General features: G+C 31.5%; 2 protein-coding genes across 6 annotated transcripts in view; both read left to right on the forward strand.

The window, feature by feature from the left end:
• The first annotated feature begins 2928 nt into the window (after window positions 1-2928).
• Window positions 2929-5563, forward strand: LOC123716439 (probable maleylacetoacetate isomerase 2). 3 transcript variants are annotated; one of them, XM_045672199.1, is made up of 5 exons: window positions 2929-3250; window positions 3541-3718; window positions 3980-4098; window positions 4418-4629; window positions 5038-5563. In XM_045672199.1, the coding sequence occupies exons 1-5, from the start codon at window positions 3242-3244 to the stop codon at window positions 5162-5164; spliced, it is 645 nt and encodes a 214-aa protein (XP_045528155.1). In that variant the 5' UTR covers window positions 2929-3241; the 3' UTR covers window positions 5165-5563. The 3 variants fall into 3 exon arrangements, with proteins under 3 accessions (XP_045528155.1, XP_045528154.1, XP_045528156.1); XM_045672198.1 differs by lacking the exon at window positions 2929-3250 and adding an exon at window positions 3326-3429; XM_045672200.1 differs by lacking the exon at window positions 2929-3250 and adding an exon at window positions 3326-3429 and having other exon boundaries at window positions 4418-4641; window positions 5038-5125.
• A 1504-nt stretch (window positions 5564-7067) lies between these two features.
• LOC123715885 (phosphofurin acidic cluster sorting protein 1) overlaps window positions 7068-23586 on the forward strand; it is a 68347-nt gene continuing 51828 nt past the window's right edge. For 2 of the 3 annotated variants that reach the window (XM_045671232.1, XM_045671233.1), the window contains exon 1: window positions 7069-7522. In XM_045671232.1, coding sequence (XP_045527188.1) covers window positions 7413-7522 — 110 coding nt within the window. In that variant the 5' untranslated portion in view covers window positions 7069-7412. Of the gene's footprint in view, window positions 7523-23586 lie in introns of all 3 variants that reach the window. The other variant, XM_045671231.1, reaches the window with a different exon arrangement.

The raw sequence follows: 23586 nt of genomic DNA on the forward strand, positions 1-23586 counted from the left end.
GGCTCAAAGGAGTGAATTTCATTCCGGAAATTTTGACATGCAGAACGAGCTCAGTGGACGGCCGGATACCAAAGTTGATAACGAAGAATTGAAGACTATTGGTATAAGTGGATTAATGGAAAACTATGTCTGAGTTAGCTGCTGCAGTGTTAGTGATAAAACTGTATTAAATTATCAACTTGGAGCAAATTGGGAAGGATTTTAAATCAAATCATTACCTATGATGAAAAATGGATCCTGTATGATAATTGGAAGCACTCAAGCAATAGCTGAAGCCATCAAACCCGCCAAATTGTGCCCAAAGCAGAAATTGAATATCAATGAACTATCTATAAGATGGCAAGTGCATAGATAGTAATGGTAAATACATTGCTTAATTAAATATATTCTATTTTAAAAAAATCTACTTTTTGTTCCTCCCTTACAAGACACCAATTTCATATGTAAGGACCAAAGATGTGCCAAGTTTCAAAATAATATATCAGCAAATTTAATGTTAAATATAAAATTTATTAGGGCATGCGGTATATTGATTTTTACCCATGCATAATATCAATATGAAATATATTTTATCTGTTCCTAGGATAAATGATAGTGGTTATCATACAGAATATATAATTAACTTACCTATATTTTATATATCCATTTTTACGACTTTTGCTGTGGTAGATGCAACTTCTTCCTGTGTAACATTCTTTTCTAGTTTCTTTTCAGGTCCTTTTATTTCAGGCTTCTTTTTAACTTGACTAATCTTTGTACTACTTTTAATATCGAGAAATTGTTTGTCCATGTCTGCTACTTTCTGTTTCATCTGAAAAATCAGGAGACATATTTAGGGAACCTAATCTAGTCTCAAATACATTTTAAAGCACAAAAATAATTAAGGTTAACTTATACATTTTTTAATCCGAGATTTACAGCTTTAGCTTTAGTTTTTTTTAAACTTTTAGCACCGGCCACTTTAAATACATTGCCCTTAATGCCTTTCTTTTTATCTTTTCCCATATTTTGATAATGAATTATAATTTACGATATAAAAATCTATATTCAGTACAGCTAAATAGCAGTTTTGGAACTTTAATATCTGAAATCTCAATCTATTGTATTTATTAAAAATTCGTCGCTCCAGTATTACAACGTGTTGAGTATGACTATGATTGCTTAGTTCTCACTTCGATATCATCGATACATCGATGTTATAAGCATTAAATATCGAAAGTCGAAACGTCAATTATTTTTGGGGCACCATGTGTGCATTGGACGTATTTAAATATACTTATACGCCACCACTCATTGCCAACGGGAACTAAATTTGACAGCTCCGTCATCTTGTCGTTTGTTAAGGGTGCGTTCGTGCTGAGTGATTATGGAGCGTAAAAGTAGTGAAAAGTATAGCTCAGGCGATGCTTTTGAAGGTTTTTGGAAGGAAGGATTTTCGTAAGTTGGAGAAAAGGACTAGAGCCATTTTGATACCTTTGGAGACTGATTAAACGAGAGTTGGCGCCATGACAAGTAAAAGTTGCGGGTGGCCAGAGGTCTAGTATTTGCTTAATAATGGGTAAAATATTATTCTCAGTGTTAAATTATACCAGCGTGATTCTGAATATTTTTATTGTTTCAGTTAAAACTGTGTATAATATTACAAAACAATATTACAAATAATGGAGCTGACAAAAGCCGCTTTTGAGAGCAGTGCAAGCACGTGGAACATATAGAAGATATACTTGAAAAACAATGGACTGATGGATGTGGAATTGAAGAGATTCATAATATCAACAGCGTCTATCGTCATTCAGTGTGGTGGTTCAAGTTGTACCTAATACCATCTAACTTGATAGGCCCTTTAACTGTCAAGTGAGATAGTCATTAGCTATCAAGTTCAACTATTTACGATATTATTTCGTCTTGTCAACGTGACACGAAAATGCCTACGGAATTACAATTTTATTTAAGAAGCCTGGTAGTGGATTAAAGACTTGCTAACAAGACTTTTATCTTAGGATCCACCTATCTAAATTTAAAAAAAAGTAGTTCTTGATATTTGTTTTGCAAAGTAACGGACTCAGCTTCATTAAGATTTTTTTTCCAAATCGGGCCAATTCCTGAACTAGCTACGATTATATAACGTATTATATTACGATTATATATATATATATATATATATATATATATATATATATAATCGTAAACGTAATATATATATATATATTACGTTTACAGGAAAACCATCTGTCAAAGTTATATTGTTACAGAGTGTGTCCAAAAATATTGGAAATGTACATTTTTTCATTTTACTTTTGTAATTTCAATAACAATAAACATATTTATAATTATTACTAATATATAATTTATTACTTGAAGCTGGCATAAAGTTAAATCTAATAATATTAAAAAAAACATATTTCATAAATATTATACAGTTTTATTTGTTACCGGAAATTTCGATGTTTTACAACGATATTTATCGTATATCGATACTATTGATTCGATGTTAACAACGATGCTTTTTTACATCAATTCGACCGTGCATTTTTTTAAATATTTACACAGGTATAAAAAAAGTCTACAGTCTATTTGACATATTCGTGGCAATTCGTCGGGACGTTATTCTAATTGATAAACGACTACACATCTCATATAAATGTGAAATTATAGCAAATCTTAAGTAAAATTATAAATTTTAGTATTATATTAACATTATAGGTTATTCCTATTTAAATCTAGTTGCAATATATATATTAAAAGAGGCGTCTTTGAAGATTAGAATTCTTTTAAATGTCTAAGAAGATTTTTTAAGGCGAAGTATTAAAAAATATAATTTCTTAAGAGGTTACTACAATGCGAATGGGTTCTCTGTAGTCTGTGAATTAATATGATATGATTGAAGTGATTGACTGTGTAGCGTGCAGATCTAATTTCTATTCTGTGTGCATTTGCCGATAATGAGCCAAAATATTTAATATAAATGCAGTTTAACTTTTATTATTATTTGTAACACTTATTACTTACTATTAAAATAAACAAATTATATAGGGAATTCGATACATATTGTAATTTGTAAACAATTACCATAGTAATAGATCCATAATCATTATATGTTTAAGTAAAGAGTACGAACTAAATATAGAAAAACTGTTGAAACGAAGTAACATTTGAACGTTATTTTTTAACATTTATTTATTAATCGTAATAAAACTCCACCAAAATTAGTTACTACCCCAAATACGACATTATTTCCGCCATGGCTAAGGTATGTAATATGGTAACGAAAACCGGCTTTTTATTTATTCTATTTTAACCAATGTTATTTAAATACTGGTAAACCTTGAAAACCAAAGCTAGCTCTTATTTCTTTAGACATTTTCGTCTAGAACATTCGGTCTCATTGTTCTTGTGAGTGATAAAATGGAAGGACAAACTTTTGAAAAGGTATATTTATTTAACACAATATATGAGTAAAGATTTTGTTCTAATAGCTATATAGAATCTATTTCTATCAATTGAATTGAATTCTAAAATTATTATTTTTACATTTTTCAGCCAGTGCTGTATTCATACTGGCGAAGCTCATGCTCTTGGCGTGTTCGTATCGCATTAAATCTGAAAGAAATACCTTATGACATAAAAGCAGTTAGTTTGATAAAAGGTGGTGGAGAACAACACTGCAATGAATATAGAGAGGTGAATCCAATGGAACAAGTTCCTTCTCTAGTTATAGGTACCGGCTGCTAATTTTTTGTGTACATACACTATTATTATCACACAATATTTGATTTTTGTTGTATGTATTTAAAAAGGGTTGTTAAAAAAATATACTATAACTATTTGTGTGAGTAGCTTAGCTCTTCTGTTAAGGAAAATTGACTATTACAAGATTTGAGAAGTGTGGGATTTTACCTGAATTTTATTCGCATTAAAACACTGTTTTAAGCATTCAAATAATGTCTTGAGGTTGTCTATAACTCTTTAAATATTACAGATGGCCATACATTAATAGAATCTCTAAGTGTTATGCATTATTTGGAGGAAACCAGACCTCAAAGATCTCTTATGCCACAGGACTGTTATAAGAGAGCAAAAGTTAGAGAGATTTGTGAGGTAATATTTGTTAATAAAAAAGTAATGTTTGTTTTTTTTTGTCCTTAATTCTTTCCTAAACTATTGGTGAGATAAGGGTGAATGAATGATAGTTACGTGACTTGTTGGTTGGCTTTACTAGTAGGACAGTCTACTTATAAAATGTTATCTTAAACTACCCACTAGCAACACCTTTTGAACTCATCCAAATACATTTATATATGTGTTAGTCTCTCAACTCTTAATTTGGCTTTTAATTATTTAACAGCCCTAAAATTTGACTCCTAAAAATATATTAATGAAACTAGAATAAAAAATACAAAGTAATTTTTAATTTTAGGTAATATCATCAGGAATTCAACCACTACAGAACCTAATAGTTCTTATCCATGTTGGTGAAGAGAAAAAGAAGGAATGGGCTCAGCACTGGATAACAAGGGGATTTCGAGCTGTTGAAAAAATTTTATCCTCTGTTGCTGGAAAGTACTGTGTCGGAGATGAGATTAGCTTGGCAGATTGTTGTCTGATACCTCAAGTTTTTAACGCCAGAAGGTACACTCAATGGTATTTTCCAAAAATTATATGTATAAAAACAAAACATGAATTATTACTAGAACACTTTATAATGCACAAAGAGATGCATGCCCTGTCATATTTCTTGACAACTTGCATTTTCAAATTTGTATAATATTTGTTTTTCCCACTAGTTTTCATTGGCAATGTTTACAAGAAATTATCCCTTTCAGGCTATGCTAATACTGTTCTTATTATACTTACATATCATCACAGTTTTCTTTCCCTCTACACATTTCCTTTTCAGATTTATTTCTTGTATACATAATTTGAAATAATAAAAAAAAAGTTTATAACAGTGTGGTGAAACACAATCTGGACACAGTTAAACTTACAAATTTATATAAGTAAGACAATTTTGTATATGCTGCTTATTTAAATTTTCAGATTTCATGTAGACCTTCGTCCATTCCCAATTATCTTACGTATTGATCGAGAATTGGAGAATCATCCTGCTTTTCGCGCCGCACACCCGTCAGCTCAGCCAGACTGTCCTCCAGAAGCTGCTAAATAATAAATGATAAATAGTTCAGATTTTATGTTAACATTCCATTGTTTATTGGTAGACATTAATTCTTGGAGTGGCACAGATGGTTAGCATTTCAGGTAGTCATGTATATATTAAATCATTAAATTTATTAAGTCAGTTATTATTCACGCCATCATATAATTTAAATCTTTTGTTATAAATCTAGTTATATTGTGTACAATCAATATTTATATATTAGACTTATTGATCGAGTGGTCTATCTTTGATAGCTTCATTTCATTTATGTTATTGATATATAGCCAAAAGAAAACTTAACATTGATTATATGTCCTAATAGGTAATAAGGTTTCAAAAGTGTCTATTAGTTGAAAACCACTAAATCTGGAAAGCTTGTAAGATTTCATAAGTTTTTTTAGAAAAATGTATCCTTGTTTTATTTTTAATAGTATAAGTACATTTTTTAAATAAATTTGTATCATAAATTTTAAATGGTCCAAAAACGATACCAGTTAATGAATTTTGATAATACACTTGAAAGTCACAAGTATTATAATGTGTCCAATATATTTTTGGGATCAAATAGACGTCAATGTGTTCGATGCTTTTGATGATGTAAGTCGAATCGAAAAAGGAGTTCAATCAATGTGTAATTCTATCGAGTATGTATATTCAACATTGTTCTCACGACATACAATTTTAGTCAAGACTGTTAGCTGTGCTAAGAACCTGTACTGTTTGACTGTGCTGATTGAAGGTTAAAATTTAAATTAGCCACTACTGGCGATAATACATTGCCAAATGCCATTTGCCAATATAATGTTGTATGAAACAGATCGGTGTTGCCAGATGGTCTCGTCGGCGTCGGTTGGATTAATTTGATTTCCCCCCAGGAATCCCCTAGGATGCCCTCACCAAGCGGATGGTGGCATGTACCATGGCGCAATTCTTTAAAGGGGTGGTCATACCGAGATTTTTGGGCAATGAAAGGCATTACGCAAAGTATCTGTAATAGAAAATGGTTTTATTCGGTTTTTGATTAAATGAATATACGTTTAGTACGGCTTACCACACGCATCCTATTTTTACGATGTGATTGTACTTCAATTTAGTTCCAAAATCAGGAATATATATACAATAGCAATAAAATTGTATTTGGCATGTTTTTGAAATTTCCCTTTAAAAAAAACCTAAATTCTTTATTCTGCCCTTTACTCGGCTGAGAAACCCCTAAATCTAGGGGGAAATCCCCTTATCTGGCAACACTGAAACATACCAAAAAATCAACTCAAACCATAGACCATCGTATATATAATGTACTCTATGACATAGATTAAGAATCACAATTAAAATGATATTTAAAAAATGAGCTCATTTATTATAAAATAGAACTACCTAGAGCGTCGAGAAACGATATTTCACTTGACTACCTTTCAAATGGCATGGTTGAACGTCTAAGTTAGATTTTATGGAAAGTTTCGGGTTAGAGCTGAAATAGTAGCTTTTCAGTCTTCTAAAGATGCTCCTTGGAATTATACAACTTGCTTTCGTCATTCCCTTTCTACTACCCTCGCCTGGAGATTCCCTGCTTTGTTGTTGACAACCTGCTAAATTCTTTCTGATAAAAATAAAACCTCTACAATATATACTATTAAATTACATTTGGTTGTTTAATATAATTATCATTAGAACATCTTATTTTCTATATTTCTATTTTCAGTAGAATAGTAGAGAAATAGTATGAGTTTAGTGGGCCACACATGTCGCAAAGGGTTTTTGTCTCTGGGGAAGGGTTACGTCTATAAGTACTTTATTATCTATGAAACACGATATTTAACTATATATCATGATAGACATAAACTCCGACTGAAGAACTTGTATCCATAGTCATGTAATAAATTAATTAAAAAATCTCTTCTGTCAAGTTTCAAGAATCAATTGTCAATTCTTACTCTATCGAACGCTTGGCGTCTAGCTAGCGCCGAGTACCGCTGACTGTGATCACAATTCATACTTCACAGTATACGATACGGATTACGTCTATTATGTGTACAACATAGTTATCCTCAACTGATCGCATATCTGAGGAATGTTGTTTATTTTAAATCGTAATGTAAATATTAAGAAGTTGTTAAATATTTAAAACTAGTAACTATTACTGCTACACAAAACATGGATTTACAGTGTAGCGTTAAGTGATAAAGAAACGATGCAAGATCCTCACATTTAAGTGGAGTGTTGTGAAAGTTGAACCCGTTGTGGACTTATTGATAAAATGACCGAAAAGAACAAATCTGAAAAGATGACTAATTCATCGAAACCTGTTCCTATGAAGCTGTTTGCAGCATGGGAAGTGGACAGAACTCCTTCCAATTGTATTCCAAGGTAAATCTATTAGCAATTATTATTATTATTACCAATTAATTTTGGTGGCTGTTCTGCATAAAAATCAGCCATCTGAATTCTTATATGATATATTTGTGTAATTTATAATCAATTTTGTAATAAATTTATAGTTATATATATATATATATTTGTGATAAAATGATAAATAATACATTACTAAGCTTTAAGTATGTTCCTTGAAAGAAAATTAAATTAAATAAATTATTTTATTATTGTAGTCTGGTAAAGTACTGAGAGATAATATCTTATCAAACATTCATGAGTATCTATAGTATTATGTATAGTTAAATAAATATAATAGCTATTATAAATATAATAGTATTCATCATACATATTTATTACAAGCTCTAAAAAGTAGCATAGAGTTTTTTTATTTTCAATAACAGATTTTATTATTATTCATATAAGCCAATAGGACAAGACCCGACGTCTCTAATAAATTTTTGCATGTCCTGATTTTTTGCTGCACATTATGAGTATATATTTGCAATTTTTTAAATTAATGTCTACACTTTCTACAAGAAAACAAACCACCTTTCTAGAGTTTCCTTTCAATAGTATCTTCAGATTTATATTTTTATATGAGTTTAAAATATATTTCTGGGTACTTGTCTTAGAGGGACAAGGACATTGTAGGATGTTATACTGATGTCTGGATCACAAGAACAAATTTTATTAGATTTCTATTAAATACAATATTAGTTATGCCGTTTTATAACAATATAACCCTTAGTGTATGATTGTACAATTACCAAGATTAAATTTGATATGGTTTCAATTCTTTTAAGTTGAACTTATTATAACTAAAACCTCATCACATTCAACACAAGAGATTAATTCTAAATATTAGAAATTTTATGAAAGGAACAAAATTGTCACGGTGACCCACGTAAATACGAAAACATTATAGTAACTAATAAGTTATTGTATCCGTATTTACGGAAGTTAATTCGGTGATATATTAAGCGTACTACCTTACGCGAGTTAACTGCGTGACTCATATAAATATATGATATCGACGAGCCGGTTATGCAAATGCATTGCTTGCTTTGTCTAATATTAGTATGTTGATGACGTCATGTGCATCTTAATTATGTATGTGTAATCATTTGTAAATAGTTCGTTAATTGGATAAATATTTTAAGGCATACTTATAAGATATGGTAATGGAATAACGAGAACACTGTGTTTGATGTTTTTCCTATATCGTTCATTAATTACTATAAGAGAATAGACTTTAAGCTTAAATTAGTATTTTTGTCGAATTCCAACCGATCACATTGATTCCCAAAATATTGGACTCTATATATATAAGTACACGGATATTTCAAATCTTTTTTTTTTAAGACTTGCGTGTGGTTGCTGTATGGATCACATATTTCACATGAAATTTGTTTATTGATTAAGATTTTTTAATGTGTTTGAAGTAGGTATATTATGTATTTCCTAACGGAAGCCTTATCATAATCATTCGGGTTCTGTGTTACGTCACGTAATATTGTTTTCGTAATAATATATGTGGCTTTTGTTAGAAGAGGCAACTTAATTGAATTAAGATGTAAGCTGTCTTAAACTGGTTATTAAAAATTCGTTATTTTAAGGGTTTCCCGCTCAGGTCTTTGAATATGTAGTATAATTAAATAGCAACTCGAATGTTGATCGATTCCCTGTCATGTTAGAAACAAAAAATAAACTATAATTTATGTTAGGTTTCGTACGTAACTTAATCTTTAGGTGGCCGTTAAAACAACTTCAGAAGTGCATAAAGTATCGAGGTCAGGGTTCTTAAAAAATAACTAATAACTCCTAAGAACGTGAGCAAAGGCTGCCTATGTGTTGGTAGCGAGTACCTTGTATTTGTAAATTAACTATGAATGATGATCGGCTTTAATAATAATAATATAAAAACTGCAGAGATGAGTTTGATGTTTTTTGTTGGGAGCACGTGAGGTGCTTATCGAGTGCCATTGTTAGCTTATCAGCATGTTGACCCTGCCTCTAGTGCTTTGTCGCTAATTGTTTGCTTGATATGTATACGATATTGAATGTATATATATATAAAGAGTGACAGAAAGTAAGACATTAATAAAAAAATTGCAAATATATACTCATAATGTGCAGCAAAAAATCAGGACATGCAAAAATTTATTAGACATGTTATTTCAAACAGTAATTATTTTTATTTTATATTATTTTATAAAAAATAAACCTTTTTTTTATTGTTTTCTACTTTATAAGCATATTCTACTAAAAGTAATAAAAAACTTATGGTCTGGTCTGGTCTTATTGGCTTATATGAATAATTTAAAGAAAAATCTGTTATTGAAAATAAAAAAATATCTATGCTACTTTTCAGAGCTTGTAATAAATATGTATTCATCAGCTATTATATTTATTTAACTATACATAATACTTAATATAATAATTTTATATTAAGTTTAATTTTTGTTGCATATTTATAATTTTATTAATACTCTTAAATATAAATTAAATTCAGTCGGCTTACCGGGATGTGAATTTTATTCGAGTCTCATACTATTAACCGAAGATTTTGTATTATAATATATTTACCTAAATAAAATATAGTATAATAATACGAATTGAATTCGGGAACTAATATTAGTAATGATTTCATTGTAGAATGCTTTAATGCTTTGGGTATGGTGTTTGATGGAACTGGCTTAAAACACTTTATTATAGTTAGGTTGTTTACCTGGTTAGAGATAAGGAAGCCGGTATTTCTATAGAACAACATAAACAGCACAGCTTAATTGTTAAAGTAATAATACTTGGTATTATTAGTCTTGTTGCGGAGCGTATCAATGAAATTAAACGTATACGTACTTGTGCGTTAAAGTATTGCCGTTATATTTCTACTTTGTCAAGGTCTATGACCGCCATCTCTTATACAATGCGTGACTGGAAACGATGGGTCATGTAACTGATAATTAATTGTATAGATTATCTCAACGGCAGGCTGGATAGGCTGGTATAATATGAAATGATAATTTCTACTGTTTCGAAAAAGTAAGTATATTATTGCTTTACTAATTTAATTAATTTTTTGTGTAAAACGACATTTTTAAAAAAACAAATAATATTTTCGTAAGAATTTTAAAAATTATATTTTTTTATTAATAAAAATGTTTTAAACGACTTTTTGATTGTGTTTGATTTAAAACTATAAATAAATACATTTAGTTTTTTTATTCTTACTAGTCGCTAGTCTTAGTCATTTCGTAAATAGCATTCTGAGAAAATTGCAATTATCAGAAGAGCTTGACTCATTGTGTTTCTTTACACGTAATTCACGTTGTGCGTTGTTGTTTCCTCTTAGCTTGATTATTATAATAACTATAAATATAGGATATCGATTTACCTATAGTCCTACCTATAATATATATATAATCCTAATTAAAAAAAATTCTTGTTCAATTTACAAAATAATCACAATATATAACATTAGAAAACCGCTGTGGTTTGTATTAATGTAACCGTAGCAGTCTTGTATAAGAGCGCGATATAATATGCATATAAAAGTAGTTTTTTTAATTTACTGTTTATGTTGGTTAGCGTTACAACTACATTGGGTAAAAATAATAGCATTCGTACTGCGTGGAAATTACTAACATACTATGCATTTATTTCCGGTGATATTGTTGTGAAAAGAGTTAGATCAGCTTAGTTAATGGAGCTCTTTGATCGGGAGAATTTTATCAATGGTAGTTCGCGCAGAGTTGAATAAGCATCCATCACACGCACACTTACTACTGCTGGATCGGATATGAGTATGGATGCGGAGTCATGAGCATTGCTCGATTCGTTGTACAAATTTTTGCTCGATTCTCTATAGCAAGTCAGCAGGTTAGTCGATTTCCGTTCTACAACTCGATTTTAGCGACTACCTACTTATCGGCGTAATAAATATTTTGACTAACAAATTCAATCAAGATATAGGTACTATCGTTATATATATATATGAATTTAAATGATTATAATAGTGATTATTAAAACTGCAATCTTAATAATTATTTATGGCTAGTAACTTAAAAATAACTTGCTTTCATAGATGGATTGAAAAAGCATGAACTGGAAATATACGATTTTATGTTTTCTATTGTAATGTTATTCTATAGCCAAAAGTAAAATGTATTTATGTTTCATTAAGATTAAGATAAAATTTATCATGTAGCTATGCCAATGTCAGAATATTATACCAAAATATTGCACACGTCAGAGAGAAGTGACACTACTTGTGTAAAACTATACGATTGTTGTTGGATGACGTCATAACTGGCCCCCTAGGTCGCAGCACCAATTTGTGGCAATTTCATATAACTGACACATCCGAAATCTGTTTTGTACTCGACAATAGACCCGGGAACGGATCTACCGAGGCGTAGGAATGTTGAGAAATAGTGTTGTCATCTGTCCCTGTACTTGGCAATTTTATTGGCTTTACGTTTATTTTTTTCTGATAGGCCTTTCCTTACATGAACATAGATTGGTCTATTATTTTTGTCGGCAGTTGTCTAATTTCAAAATCGATTCTCTTAAGTCAAAGTCAAAATAACTTTATTCATATTGGTAAAGAAGTATACTTATGAACGTTAAAAGCAGTTAAATTAATTCTAAATTTACATTTACTACCAGTTCGCAAGTCAAGGGCGTAAAGCGAGCAAAAAGAACTGGCAAGAAACTTTCCACCATTTTTTTAATTGCTAAGTTTTGAGTCATACAAATTGTTTATGAGAACAAAGAGGCGTGTTAAACTAATTGAAAATATTGCGAATCTAAAAGTGAAAACAAAATTATATTCATCCTGCGAAACAAAAGCATACGAAAGCTGTGTTCTTTTTGTGATTTTATGTTTAGGTTAGGTTAGAATAGCTTAGGTAAGCTACCCGTAGTAACAGATTATAAAAATATATTTTTCATTTAACAAAACTTTGCGTATGTGGATCATTGACCTGGGAAATTGATTCACGTCTGTGTCGAACTAATTCTGTAATAGCGTAGCCACAAAGGCCCAGTCCATTGTCCGGAAATGCAGTTATGTAAACAGTTGATGTTAGCGGAGCTATGGATTACTAATTGTTTAGGTGTATGCAGTTTCTACACCGCAAGTCGAGCTACTTTTACTGTTACGAGAGTATTTAGGTGGAAAAAACATTATCTTTCTTAATTCGGGAGAAACAAGCAGAGTTTGATTTTCTTTTCGAATCTTTTTTAACATTTCCCACGTTTGTCGTCTAAATATTTAAAAGGACATGTATTTTTCTTTTTAAATATATGTATTTTAATTATATTTTTAAATATAATATAATATTCTATAATAAATGTCTACTCGTTTTTTATTTACACAATTTACAATTTGTATTCAGCTTCTATTATGAAGTGTCAGAAGTCACTGAAAAATAATATAAACATATGAAAACCATTAATATTGAAACATGAGAAAGTAACTAAATGGTAATGGCGTCGTCGCCTTTTTGTCAGATCACGTCCGTCTTGATTTTGATAATATTGTCTTGACAAAAACAATACAGGTGTGAAAATAGTTGAAAAATTTGATAGTTAAATTAGTTAATTGTTACTAACTTTGCATACTAATTAGCATAAAGAATGTCGATACTGTCTGTCATAGGTCATAAGGTTGAATTGGAAATAGATTTAGTATTATTTATAAGCAGACGATTCAAAAACAATGTGCTGTTAAATGCCGGATTAAATGAATGCTTCGTAGGTTCTGATGAAAGAGCAATGCGTCGCGTTCGTCAAAAAATATTGCCTTAATATAAATAAATAAATCAGTAGCGCTACAACCTTTTAGGTCTAGGCTTCGGATTTCTGTATCTGTTTCATCATCATTTGTCAATCTAATAGGCATGTGGGCAGCCTCCTGTGCCTGACACACGCCGTAGACTTTTTGGGTCTAAGGCAAACCGGTTTCCTTACAATGTCCTTTACAGTTCGAGCGAATGTTAATGATGCAGATAAAAAGAAAGTCCATTGGTGCGAATCGAACTTACGACCTTAGGAATGAGAGTCGCATGCTGAAGGCCAACACTGATGATGGAATATTGCCTTCACATTCCATCATAAAATATATTGAGTAGTACTATCTACTTTATAAGCGTAAATTGTAATGATATTTTTTGTATTGTACTTAACCAAAACATGATTAAACGCAAAAACGTTATCGCCTTTGTGATACATACGCTGTGACATTATAATGGGGCTTTGTTTTTGCAATTTCGTTTCCGTATAAATGAAGTAACCATGTTTTAATACTTAACTCATTTTAGAAATGTTTTTATCAAAGCTCAAAAATGATAATCAATTTACACTGTATAACTAATGTGCCTTCTTATGTAAACTCTTTAAAATATGTTCTTTGGCTCTTGGATTGGGCAGAGGTCGTCACAGTGACCGACTATCGTGTTCGATTTTGAGCTTCGCATTCTCCCTCCAAGTCTTTCCGGCTCGCTTTGTCTTATCTGCCGTCGTCTGAATACGTCGCCAGGGAATACGTGTCTAATTGTATTGCTTGGGACAGCCATGCTTCAGATTTAATGTCGGGGGGTTCCCATCAAGCGCATACTTATTTGGGATAAAAATAAAAATAAACACAGAAATCATTTTAGTTTTTATGACTAAAAGGGTTTAGGCTGTAGAGCCTGTTTTTAAATTCAAATTCAAGTAAATTAATGTTTAATATGTAAATGAACAACAATCGCTTTCTACTATATTATTCATAATTCAGCTCGAGGATATGACGCTAGCCAATACAATTAGATATCCTGAGTTTCACTGCTTTCTCCAGCGCTGGCGCATGGTGACAGTGAGACAGCGGTCATATTGCTCTACTTACACAGTAGCTGAGAACTTCGATTTACTGTCGTGAAATTTGGTTATTTAACCGTTGTTTTCGATGAGAATAACTCAAGTAAATAACATGACATTTAAGAAGCTATTTAACAAACAGACCGTGTGTTTTGTCTTCCTTTTTTAATTACAGAGTTATACCTAATTGGCGTATATGAGTGTAAATTTAATTAAACGTAACAAAAATATAAAACAAATTTAAGTTTTATAAAAACACAAATATTTCTTTGCATTAGGTACGTAGCAAAGTTAGTTAGGTAAGATTAACTGTCTAAGACATATGTATAACGTATTAGAAATGAAATTCATAACTTCAAAGAATCTTGCAACTCGGGATTGTATTTAGGATTAAGATTTCTTCTTTTCTTTACCAATAATGAGACCAGCAGTTTATCCGAAGCAAAATCTATTTTAGTCAAATCGACATTTCTAAGCTTGTTAGGTTGAGCATTGTAGAGAAATCTCTCTCGTTTTCTCACAGACCATTGGATGTATTCAAACAATGTATCAGCAATTTGCACGGTCAATCAGCGCTTTCTATCGTCTATGATGACCGGCCACAGATTATATTTTTATTACAACCTTTAGTAGTTGTTGTAAATTGTCACTTATTCCATTCAACTAAAAGTGTATAGTGCTAGAGTTGATGTTAAACCTATGTACTGAACAGATAATTTCTAATCTCACAACTGGGTAAGCCTTAGGAAATTTGAACAATCGGTAGCTGGTGCTGTCATAATTTGTATTATATATCTCGGAGCAGTGGCGTTACCGTCATTTGATATTATAATACTAGTATCAATAGTTATGACTATGACGTTATTTATAAGCTCTGTGACATATAATGACAATGGCAGCTGTCAGTAACGTCATTGCTTCGACCCATATTGAGTCAGAAAACTACTATAGAAAAGGCAATTTGAAATCTGGCTCGGCTTTCTTTGCACAATTTCGTTCCACCTACGCTACTTGCGCCGTCTGCCGCACGCTCTTATCTTGATTTTGTTAAATGAGATATGCTTAGTATGGAGTTAGTCACTTACGCTTTTTTGTGTGGGTACGTGCTCATAATTGCTGATTATTCGCTGTGTGTAAATATCATTAACAATGACTCAAAAAAATTGGTTTGCAAAGTCACATATATATACTTAGTCCAGCAATAAATTCTCTTAGAAATGAAAATGCATTTTTTTAAAATGAAGTAACGTAATATTATTAAAATTAAAAGGTAAAAAGTAAAAAAAAAATCTAATCTCTTTGGCCACGAATCTATGGATTTTCGCACTGTTTCCAACGGAAATTTCGCCACTGCTTGCTCGTTGCTTGTTTGCTCCAAATGCATTTTAAGAGACTCTGACCATAATTTGAAGTATAAAGGGTTGAGGTCTGGTCTAGGCGAGGCCAGTCTTCATCTTTAATAAAGTTGGTTTTAAGCCAGGCGTGGTTAGTTTGTGCCTTGGGACTAGGTGCAGAATCTTACTGGAAAGTCCACGGTATATCATGGATCACTTTGTGAAATCCACTGTATCTTGATACACTTTGGCTGAAGTTTTGACTCCTTTTTCACATAAATGTAGTTTTGTGACTCATTGATAAGACACGCCCCACCAAACCATCACTGACGCAGGATGATGACCACGTTGTACCTTTCCGACAGTTGTGAGAGTACACTTTATCATTTCGCTTATTGTAGTGTTCTTCAATCGTGAAATTTTTTTTCATCGGTAAAGAGGATATACCTGTGCATATCGTGACAGAAGGTGTTTTGATCTATGCACTTTCTTTTATTGTATAGATTGATTTATAGCTTCAGCCTTCAGGTCTTGTTTTATAGTACGCGACAGAGTACTACCGAGAATCTTTATATCTCGCGATAAGATTTTTGCTTCCTAATGGAATTTCGTCGAATAGAATTAACAGCCTTTGTAGTTCTAACAGCACCCAGCCGCCCCGATCTTTTCTGGTATTCGACAGATGAAGTGTTGTTGTATCTGTTGATAGTACGATATACGAACATACGGCTGATGCCAAGTTTTTGAAGTGTCTGGAGTATGACCGACGGCTCCATATCTGCTTTGTGCAAGGCGATCACTGCAATTCTATTTTCTTTAACACCCCCATTTTTTATTGTAATTTGATAATTAACACTAATGAAATATGTGCAAAGGCGCAAAATCGAAATTTAAAAAAAAATCATATATACATGTTCCAAATTCAAAATAATGAAAAAGTTGGAGAAGGAAACGTTTTTATGTAACAGTCTTTATGGCTGACTAGTTACATACAGTATTTATATGTAACTTATGAACGTAAAAATACTGCCTATACAGTACCTGTTCTTAAATCAAGGTCGTAGAACAAACGAGAAACGCCGCCATTTTTCTTTATTTTATTATTAATCTTCAGCATTTTCAATAAATAAATTGTTTATGAATTAAAAAGTAATGCCATAGTATTATACATAGTACTACACGGTAAACACAATAATTACAAATTTATTCATTGATTTTAAATCATCAAACCGCTATCAGCATCACTATTGGAAGTAGTGGGGCGAAATGCAGTAGGTACGTCGAACACATCCGCATGCACATCCGTTATCCTGCTCAATTACCTACCATAGGTTAATTTTTTCATTTAATAGTTTTGATAAGCAAAGTTTATTTGTTGCATATACATTTACATATCATATCATTAAAAATATAAAACCGTCATCTAAAACAGGATAATAATAGAAAATCTAACAGCCAATCTTTCCGAATATATAACAAGGTTCCAGCGTCTTTCCTATATCCTCGAAAACTTTTTCTGACATATCATATAATAATTGCATGTCTTCCCGTCAATTATTCCCGTGTCGTGAGAATGGCTCGGCTGCTAACTGGTTCTTGGTAATACGAGGTTTATGTAGTTGCGCTTTACCTTAACTGACCATTTACGACGCCATTTAATGATGTTTATTCTTTTTGTAGGAGAAATAACTTTGTTCTGTTTTTTAATGAGTACAAAATGCATTTGTAATATGTTTGCGAAACTATGTGATTGTGATATGATGCAAATTAGGCTTTGGTTTTATTTACGCGTTTGAGAAAACGGATTTTAACGCGAACTAATTACGGTTTGATATTATTATCATCTATGGTCCTATGGCCGATGTTGAAACAAATAGTACTAAAGCGTCTGAAATTGCTATACCGACATAATCAAAGCTAGTGATAATTACTCTGCGTCCGAGAGATATTATGTAATTGAAAATGCGGGAGAGGGAGCAGCTTTTAAAGCGTGCTTTTTAATGGCATGTTTTGTACGTTACTAAGGTAAGAAATATATTTTTAACTGCATGCAGCCTTGTTCGGTATAACAGTCATCCATCTAATGGCTGTCTTTCACTAAGCTAATTTATCGATTTCGACACATTTTATTGAGACTCAAAGAATTGAATACGAAGTCAGCTGAAACGTTTTATGGCAATCATCATTTAGATTTAGGTTATATTCCAGTTATGTGGCATTAATCTTGAAATTCCATGTTTTTCGACTGGCCCGTTAGTTACATCTCGCCTGCTTTTCATAATTAAAAAATAATCTTCTACGGCCCTAATGCGTATTTATAGAATACATTTTTATAATAGTTTAAACATTTATTGCCTATTTAATTTCACAATGCGCATAAGTGCGCACTGTAATCAATTTGGCACAAGACATTTTGAGACTGTAAGTATACAAATGAATTGCTATTTTTGCATTTGTCTTCGTAAAACCCGAGAATGGGCGGACCGATTTGGCTTTTTATGATCTTGAAATATTTGGGAAAGATCAGGGAAGGCTTAAACGGTGGGAGACGTAAATAATAAGTAATGAGAAATACTGAAAACGACAATTGAATCTATATATATATATAAATGAATCCCTATTTTCCTTCGCATCACGTGTTAACGGCTGGACCGATTTTGCTAATTCTTTTTTCTGTTGTGTTTGTCATTCAGGAGGTTTTTATGAAAAGTATGAAAATTGCGCGGAAAATTAGTAAACTAGTACTTTACCACCATATTAAGTAGGTAATCATGACTTTTGTTACGATAGCATTTTTTTTTCAATGCATAAGCGCTTTTACAATTCCTACTTTTTTCATGTAACCTTATGGCGTTTGACATAACACTGACACAATGCGTGATGCAAATATCGTCAACGAGGATGTAAGGAAAATGAATATCCTTTAAAACAAATGCGCTAAGGATCGGAGTTATTATATTGACAAAGTACATATAAAATAATCACAGTCGCTAATTGTGTGTGGCATTAATCTTGAAATTCCATGTTTTTCACATGGCCAGTTACATCTCGCCTGCTCGCCTGTCGGAATATCAACAAAACTATTTATATACGCGCCTGAAAAATAAACAAATAATGTTGTATATCATAAAGCATTAGAATAATAAACACTTTGTTTCTGAAATATTTTTTAGTTATTATACCAATTCGAAATTAATATTCATAGTTAAGACAGGTCAAACTAGTGAACCCGACAGACGTTGTCCTGCATGCAAGCGATTAGTATATTAAAAAAAATATTTAAAAAAAATGGGATTGATCGCAGAGGGGTGACAATTAAGGGTTGTATGTATTTTTGTTTGCTGTATCATAAAAAATTAAAACATAAAAATTGTCTAAATTTTTTTGGGGTGGACACCCCTTATAACTTGGTTTGAAATATAGATAGTCGCCGATTCTTAGACTTACTGAATATGCATAAAAAATATCATAAGAATCGAATCGTTTCGGAGGAGTATGGGAACGAACTTTGGACCAAGGGAATTTTATATGTATAGAGATTATATACATATTAGCTCATAAAGTTTCTTCTCGTCTCTCTTTCTAAAAGCTTTTTTATGTTGTGTGCTGATTTAGTTATAAGTATTGTCTAGTACATATTTCACCCTGTTTAAATAAGTTTATTAATTATTCCCACAAACATATTTTTCATTCAAGCTATGTCGCGAACTACGTTAAAATAATTTTTCCAACAAATAAAATTTTACTGTCAGGTATAAAAGAATTTCAAGCCAATTGTTGAATTTGGCATTGTAAACATTGTATGCTAATATCTAAGAGACATGCGCATCGAGTGTTCGAAAAGGTATACAAATCACCTATTGTTTGAATCGTCAAATATTATTATGCTCATGTTCTGTTAATTGTTATATCTACTATCTCCGTCATAACACTTTGCTGTTTAAAAGATGAGAAGGGATAAAATGAGTAAGAATTATAAGAAAGTATAACTGGAATTATAAAACTTAGTAATGAAGTTATAAATATACGTAGCTAATAAGATTTTTTCTGCCGTCATAGAAAACGGAAAAATCACTGTTACAGACAGCTGTTGTGAATAAATCGATTAAAATCCGTTGAATAGTCGTAAAGCGTTTCAAACGTGGGCAAAGCCTACTTGTTTCATAAGCGTATTTGTAGTCAAATTAACAATTAAGCAATTTATTCGTCCCTAACGTTAACAAGGGACCGTTTTCATGTACAAAACGTCGTGTTCGGAGCAGCAAATATTAATTATACTACAATAATTTTACGATTAAATTGCTTCATAAAGGTACCTCTTGTGTAATTAGTGGGAGTTTAGAGAACTTTTCTCGTTATCCCGACAGAATTTAACAAGATCTGTAGTATAAGTAAGATTTAACTTTATTAGTTAGCTGATTGCAATATTTCTTTAAAGTCCTTTTAGCGAGATATTTTAACTTAATGTTTTTCTTTTCTGATTACTAATTAGTTTGACATTTTAAAATGCAATTTTTCCTATTAAAGGAACAGTTTTAAATTTATGAAAATATTTTTACTTTGAAACAAGTTTAAATAATTCGAAGAGTACATTTATTTATGTTTAACATAAAACGTACCTCGCCAGTTTTGTTAGAGATTTTGCGAGGCTTTCGAATTGGAGAGAGTGTACTTGTAAACGAATAAAATACTTCGGTAAAAGAGCAAAGTTGTTAGCAATTCGTTATGTTTCCGCTATTTGCATCATCGACAATGACGGACGTTACTTTCGATTGTAAAGGTCGTTGACCGACTAGCCCTACCATTTCGCACAGTCGGCCGAAATGGTCATACCTTCTCTGGGTAGTACTTATTGTGAAAAAATATATGTATTATTACAACTTTTATACAACAAATATTAATTAAACAAACTTTAATGATTTTTACTCTCACAATAATTGCTAAGACATATAAACTACATTGTATAGAGACAATAAAAATAAAGTATATTTATTGCATACTTTTACCCAATAAGGATTTCTATTAAATCAAAGCTTTGTCATTTTGAGTGAAGCATTTGGAAGTCAGGCCTAAGCGTAAGTCTAGAAGCTAAGCTTTCAATTGAAGTATTTAGCCTGTAAGTTAATCTTCAATGTCTAAACGGACATATATATTTAATATAATACGTCAGCCACTTGCAGTGCTCCGACTGAACTTAATATTAATGCTCTTTAAAATATAGCTTCTATAAGGTTCTTTATTGGATTTTTAAAAAAAATATTATAGATATTAATTATTAGCAATCTCGTCAATTTTAATGCATAGTATATTATTAGCGAATCCTTTAAGCATCTAATAATACTTAACCTAACCCGTTAAAAAATGTTGCTTCTGTATTGTTTTGTTTAATAATATATTGTATTGATTTGTCTTTTTGTTTGTATTCCTGTGATCTGTTGATGGCATCACAGAGAAATTGAGACTCCTTCGAAAATTTGTTCAAAATCAAAAGTTATGAAATTATTCCTTCGAAAGTCAGTATTTTATTGTTAAAAATTAATACAATATTTGAAAAAAAAACATGAGTATAGGTATAGAAAATAAGTAGTATTGTTTTCTTAGTAATTCCAGATATTTAAATGTTTAACTCGACTTATGGAATAAGCTATTGTTTACCCAGTTTGCCTTGATATGTCAAAATAATCTTCACGGAGTAACCGTTAGGCGGGTCATTTACCGCGTGTGCCAGTTTTGAATCATCGAATCCTTGACACTGAGGTTAACGTTCGAGGATATTAATCAGGTCGTACCAAATTATACTAACGAATAACAGTTACGGCACTGAGAGTAAAGTAATTTTAAGGATTGTCGCTAATTGTAAGACTGAAAACATAAAGACTGATTTTCATATTTTCATTGCAAGTATTGGCGGGGTTTTGACTACATGCATTATTAATAAGCATGTTGTATTATTTAATAGTTATAACTTATTTTGATTAGGAATTATTGTATGTAAAAATGTAATACAATATTGTTTTAATGGATGGCAACGCACTTGAGAGCCCTCTGGCAATGTGAGTGTCAATGGGCGGCGGTATAACGTAACTCCTGCCCGTTTGTTACAAAACAATTATATTGATATGTTCTACGTTAAAGTAGAAAGTTTTAATTATAGTAATGTCAACTAAATTCAAAGATAGTAAGTTAAATTATACAAGAGCCAAAAATTGGGGTTATAGGTCGCCTGTTAATATCTTACCTGTTAACATCTATTCACTTATATCAAGACTAAAATAACTTTCGACTTGAATTAAACCCTGTTCATATGCATGTTTATGCCGTACATGCAATGTTTGATATGCGGTCAGTTTATCGAGAATATTCAGATACGAAGTTTCACTGATCTGTAAACTAATGTTTCAATATTTTCTCATGATATATTTTTTTTACTTATCATATTTTCTTTTTAATTGATCGTATGGAATTTATAAAGTTAATTTATATGTCTCTATATACGTATGTATACGTAGATTGAGATGTATACATTAATTAACTTTAACGTCGTCGTAACGTCTGCTATATGTATTACAGTAAATCTTAATTTATTTATTTATAAAAATACTCCTGCCCTAACAGGTGACCCTCAATTGACAAGAGTGAACAAAAGTAAATAAAATCAGGACGAAACAAAAAAAAAACAAACTAAATTAATTAGGAAAAACAAAATTACATAATAAAAAATACAAGAAATTAACTAACTAATAGGCACTAACATAATAGAACTTTTGCCAGTTCACTCAATAGACAATGAAAAAGGTCCGTAAACCTATGTAATTCGTTTACTAAATGACACCGAAACATATGTACCCTTCAGAAGGTTCCTCCTAGCACATGAAGTAACGGCGGACGATGTCGCTTTCTGACGTACCCATCAGGTACATTGAAGCTAAGGTACTGAAGTACTGCCGAATTACTATCCTTGCCATGTAACATTTATATGAAGTACATCACAAGCGCGATGTCTCGGCGTACACTTAGCTCGTTGTAGCCCATAGAACCAAGAATAAATAAGGTCGGATACATGAGTGGATAAAAAGGGTACACACCGTACATTCTAAGATAGATGTGCCTCAAATTTATTTTGTACCCTCTCCAACATCACCTTATACTTAATTTCATATGGAGCCTAAAACGCTGAATTGACCATATGACTTCTCACAAGTTAATATATACAGACAGTGCATCATCATATAATTATTGTAATTAGGTTTTTATTACGTTAAAGAAGCTTACCAGAAAAAGAAAAAATTATAAATTATATGTACTGTAAATTCATGCACTTCTAAGCCCATGTTACCTTCTTAATACGATTTGTAGCCGACGGCAAGCGCAGTGGTCCGACCACTTCCTCCCACAAGGGATTCCTACATCCCCTAGGAGTTTAATGTACTAAGACGCTATAATCTTTTAAGCCAAGCTTAGCGTCTAAAACGTAGCTTTATGTAGCTTACCTCATGAGGTTGTTGCACTTTAATGATAAGGCTTCTTCGATCTCTACTAATTTAATCGTGGACAAGGTAAACAAGTGGCTGCTTGTAGGCATGCAGTTGAAATGTATAAATATCCATAAGTTTATTTTTGAAAGATGTTTACGATTATTTTTACTTAGTTTGCTATACTTTTGTGGCTTTTATGTTCTATATTTTCTTCTTAACGATAACGACGTAGATTAGAATAACTTTTGTGAACATCAAAGTCGAAACGAACTAATTCAAACGTATACAAAACACTTGATTTGATTGTGTAACTAAGCTGGTCCTCTTCTATCAATAGGAGCCTTTATTCATTAATTAGATGTGTATTTTATAATATTTAGTTTGAAAT

Source organism: Pieris brassicae, chromosome 11 (genome assembly GCF_905147105.1).
Source record: "Pieris brassicae chromosome 11, ilPieBrab1.1, whole genome shotgun sequence".
NCBI classification, from domain to species: Eukaryota; Metazoa; Arthropoda; class Insecta; order Lepidoptera; family Pieridae; genus Pieris; species Pieris brassicae.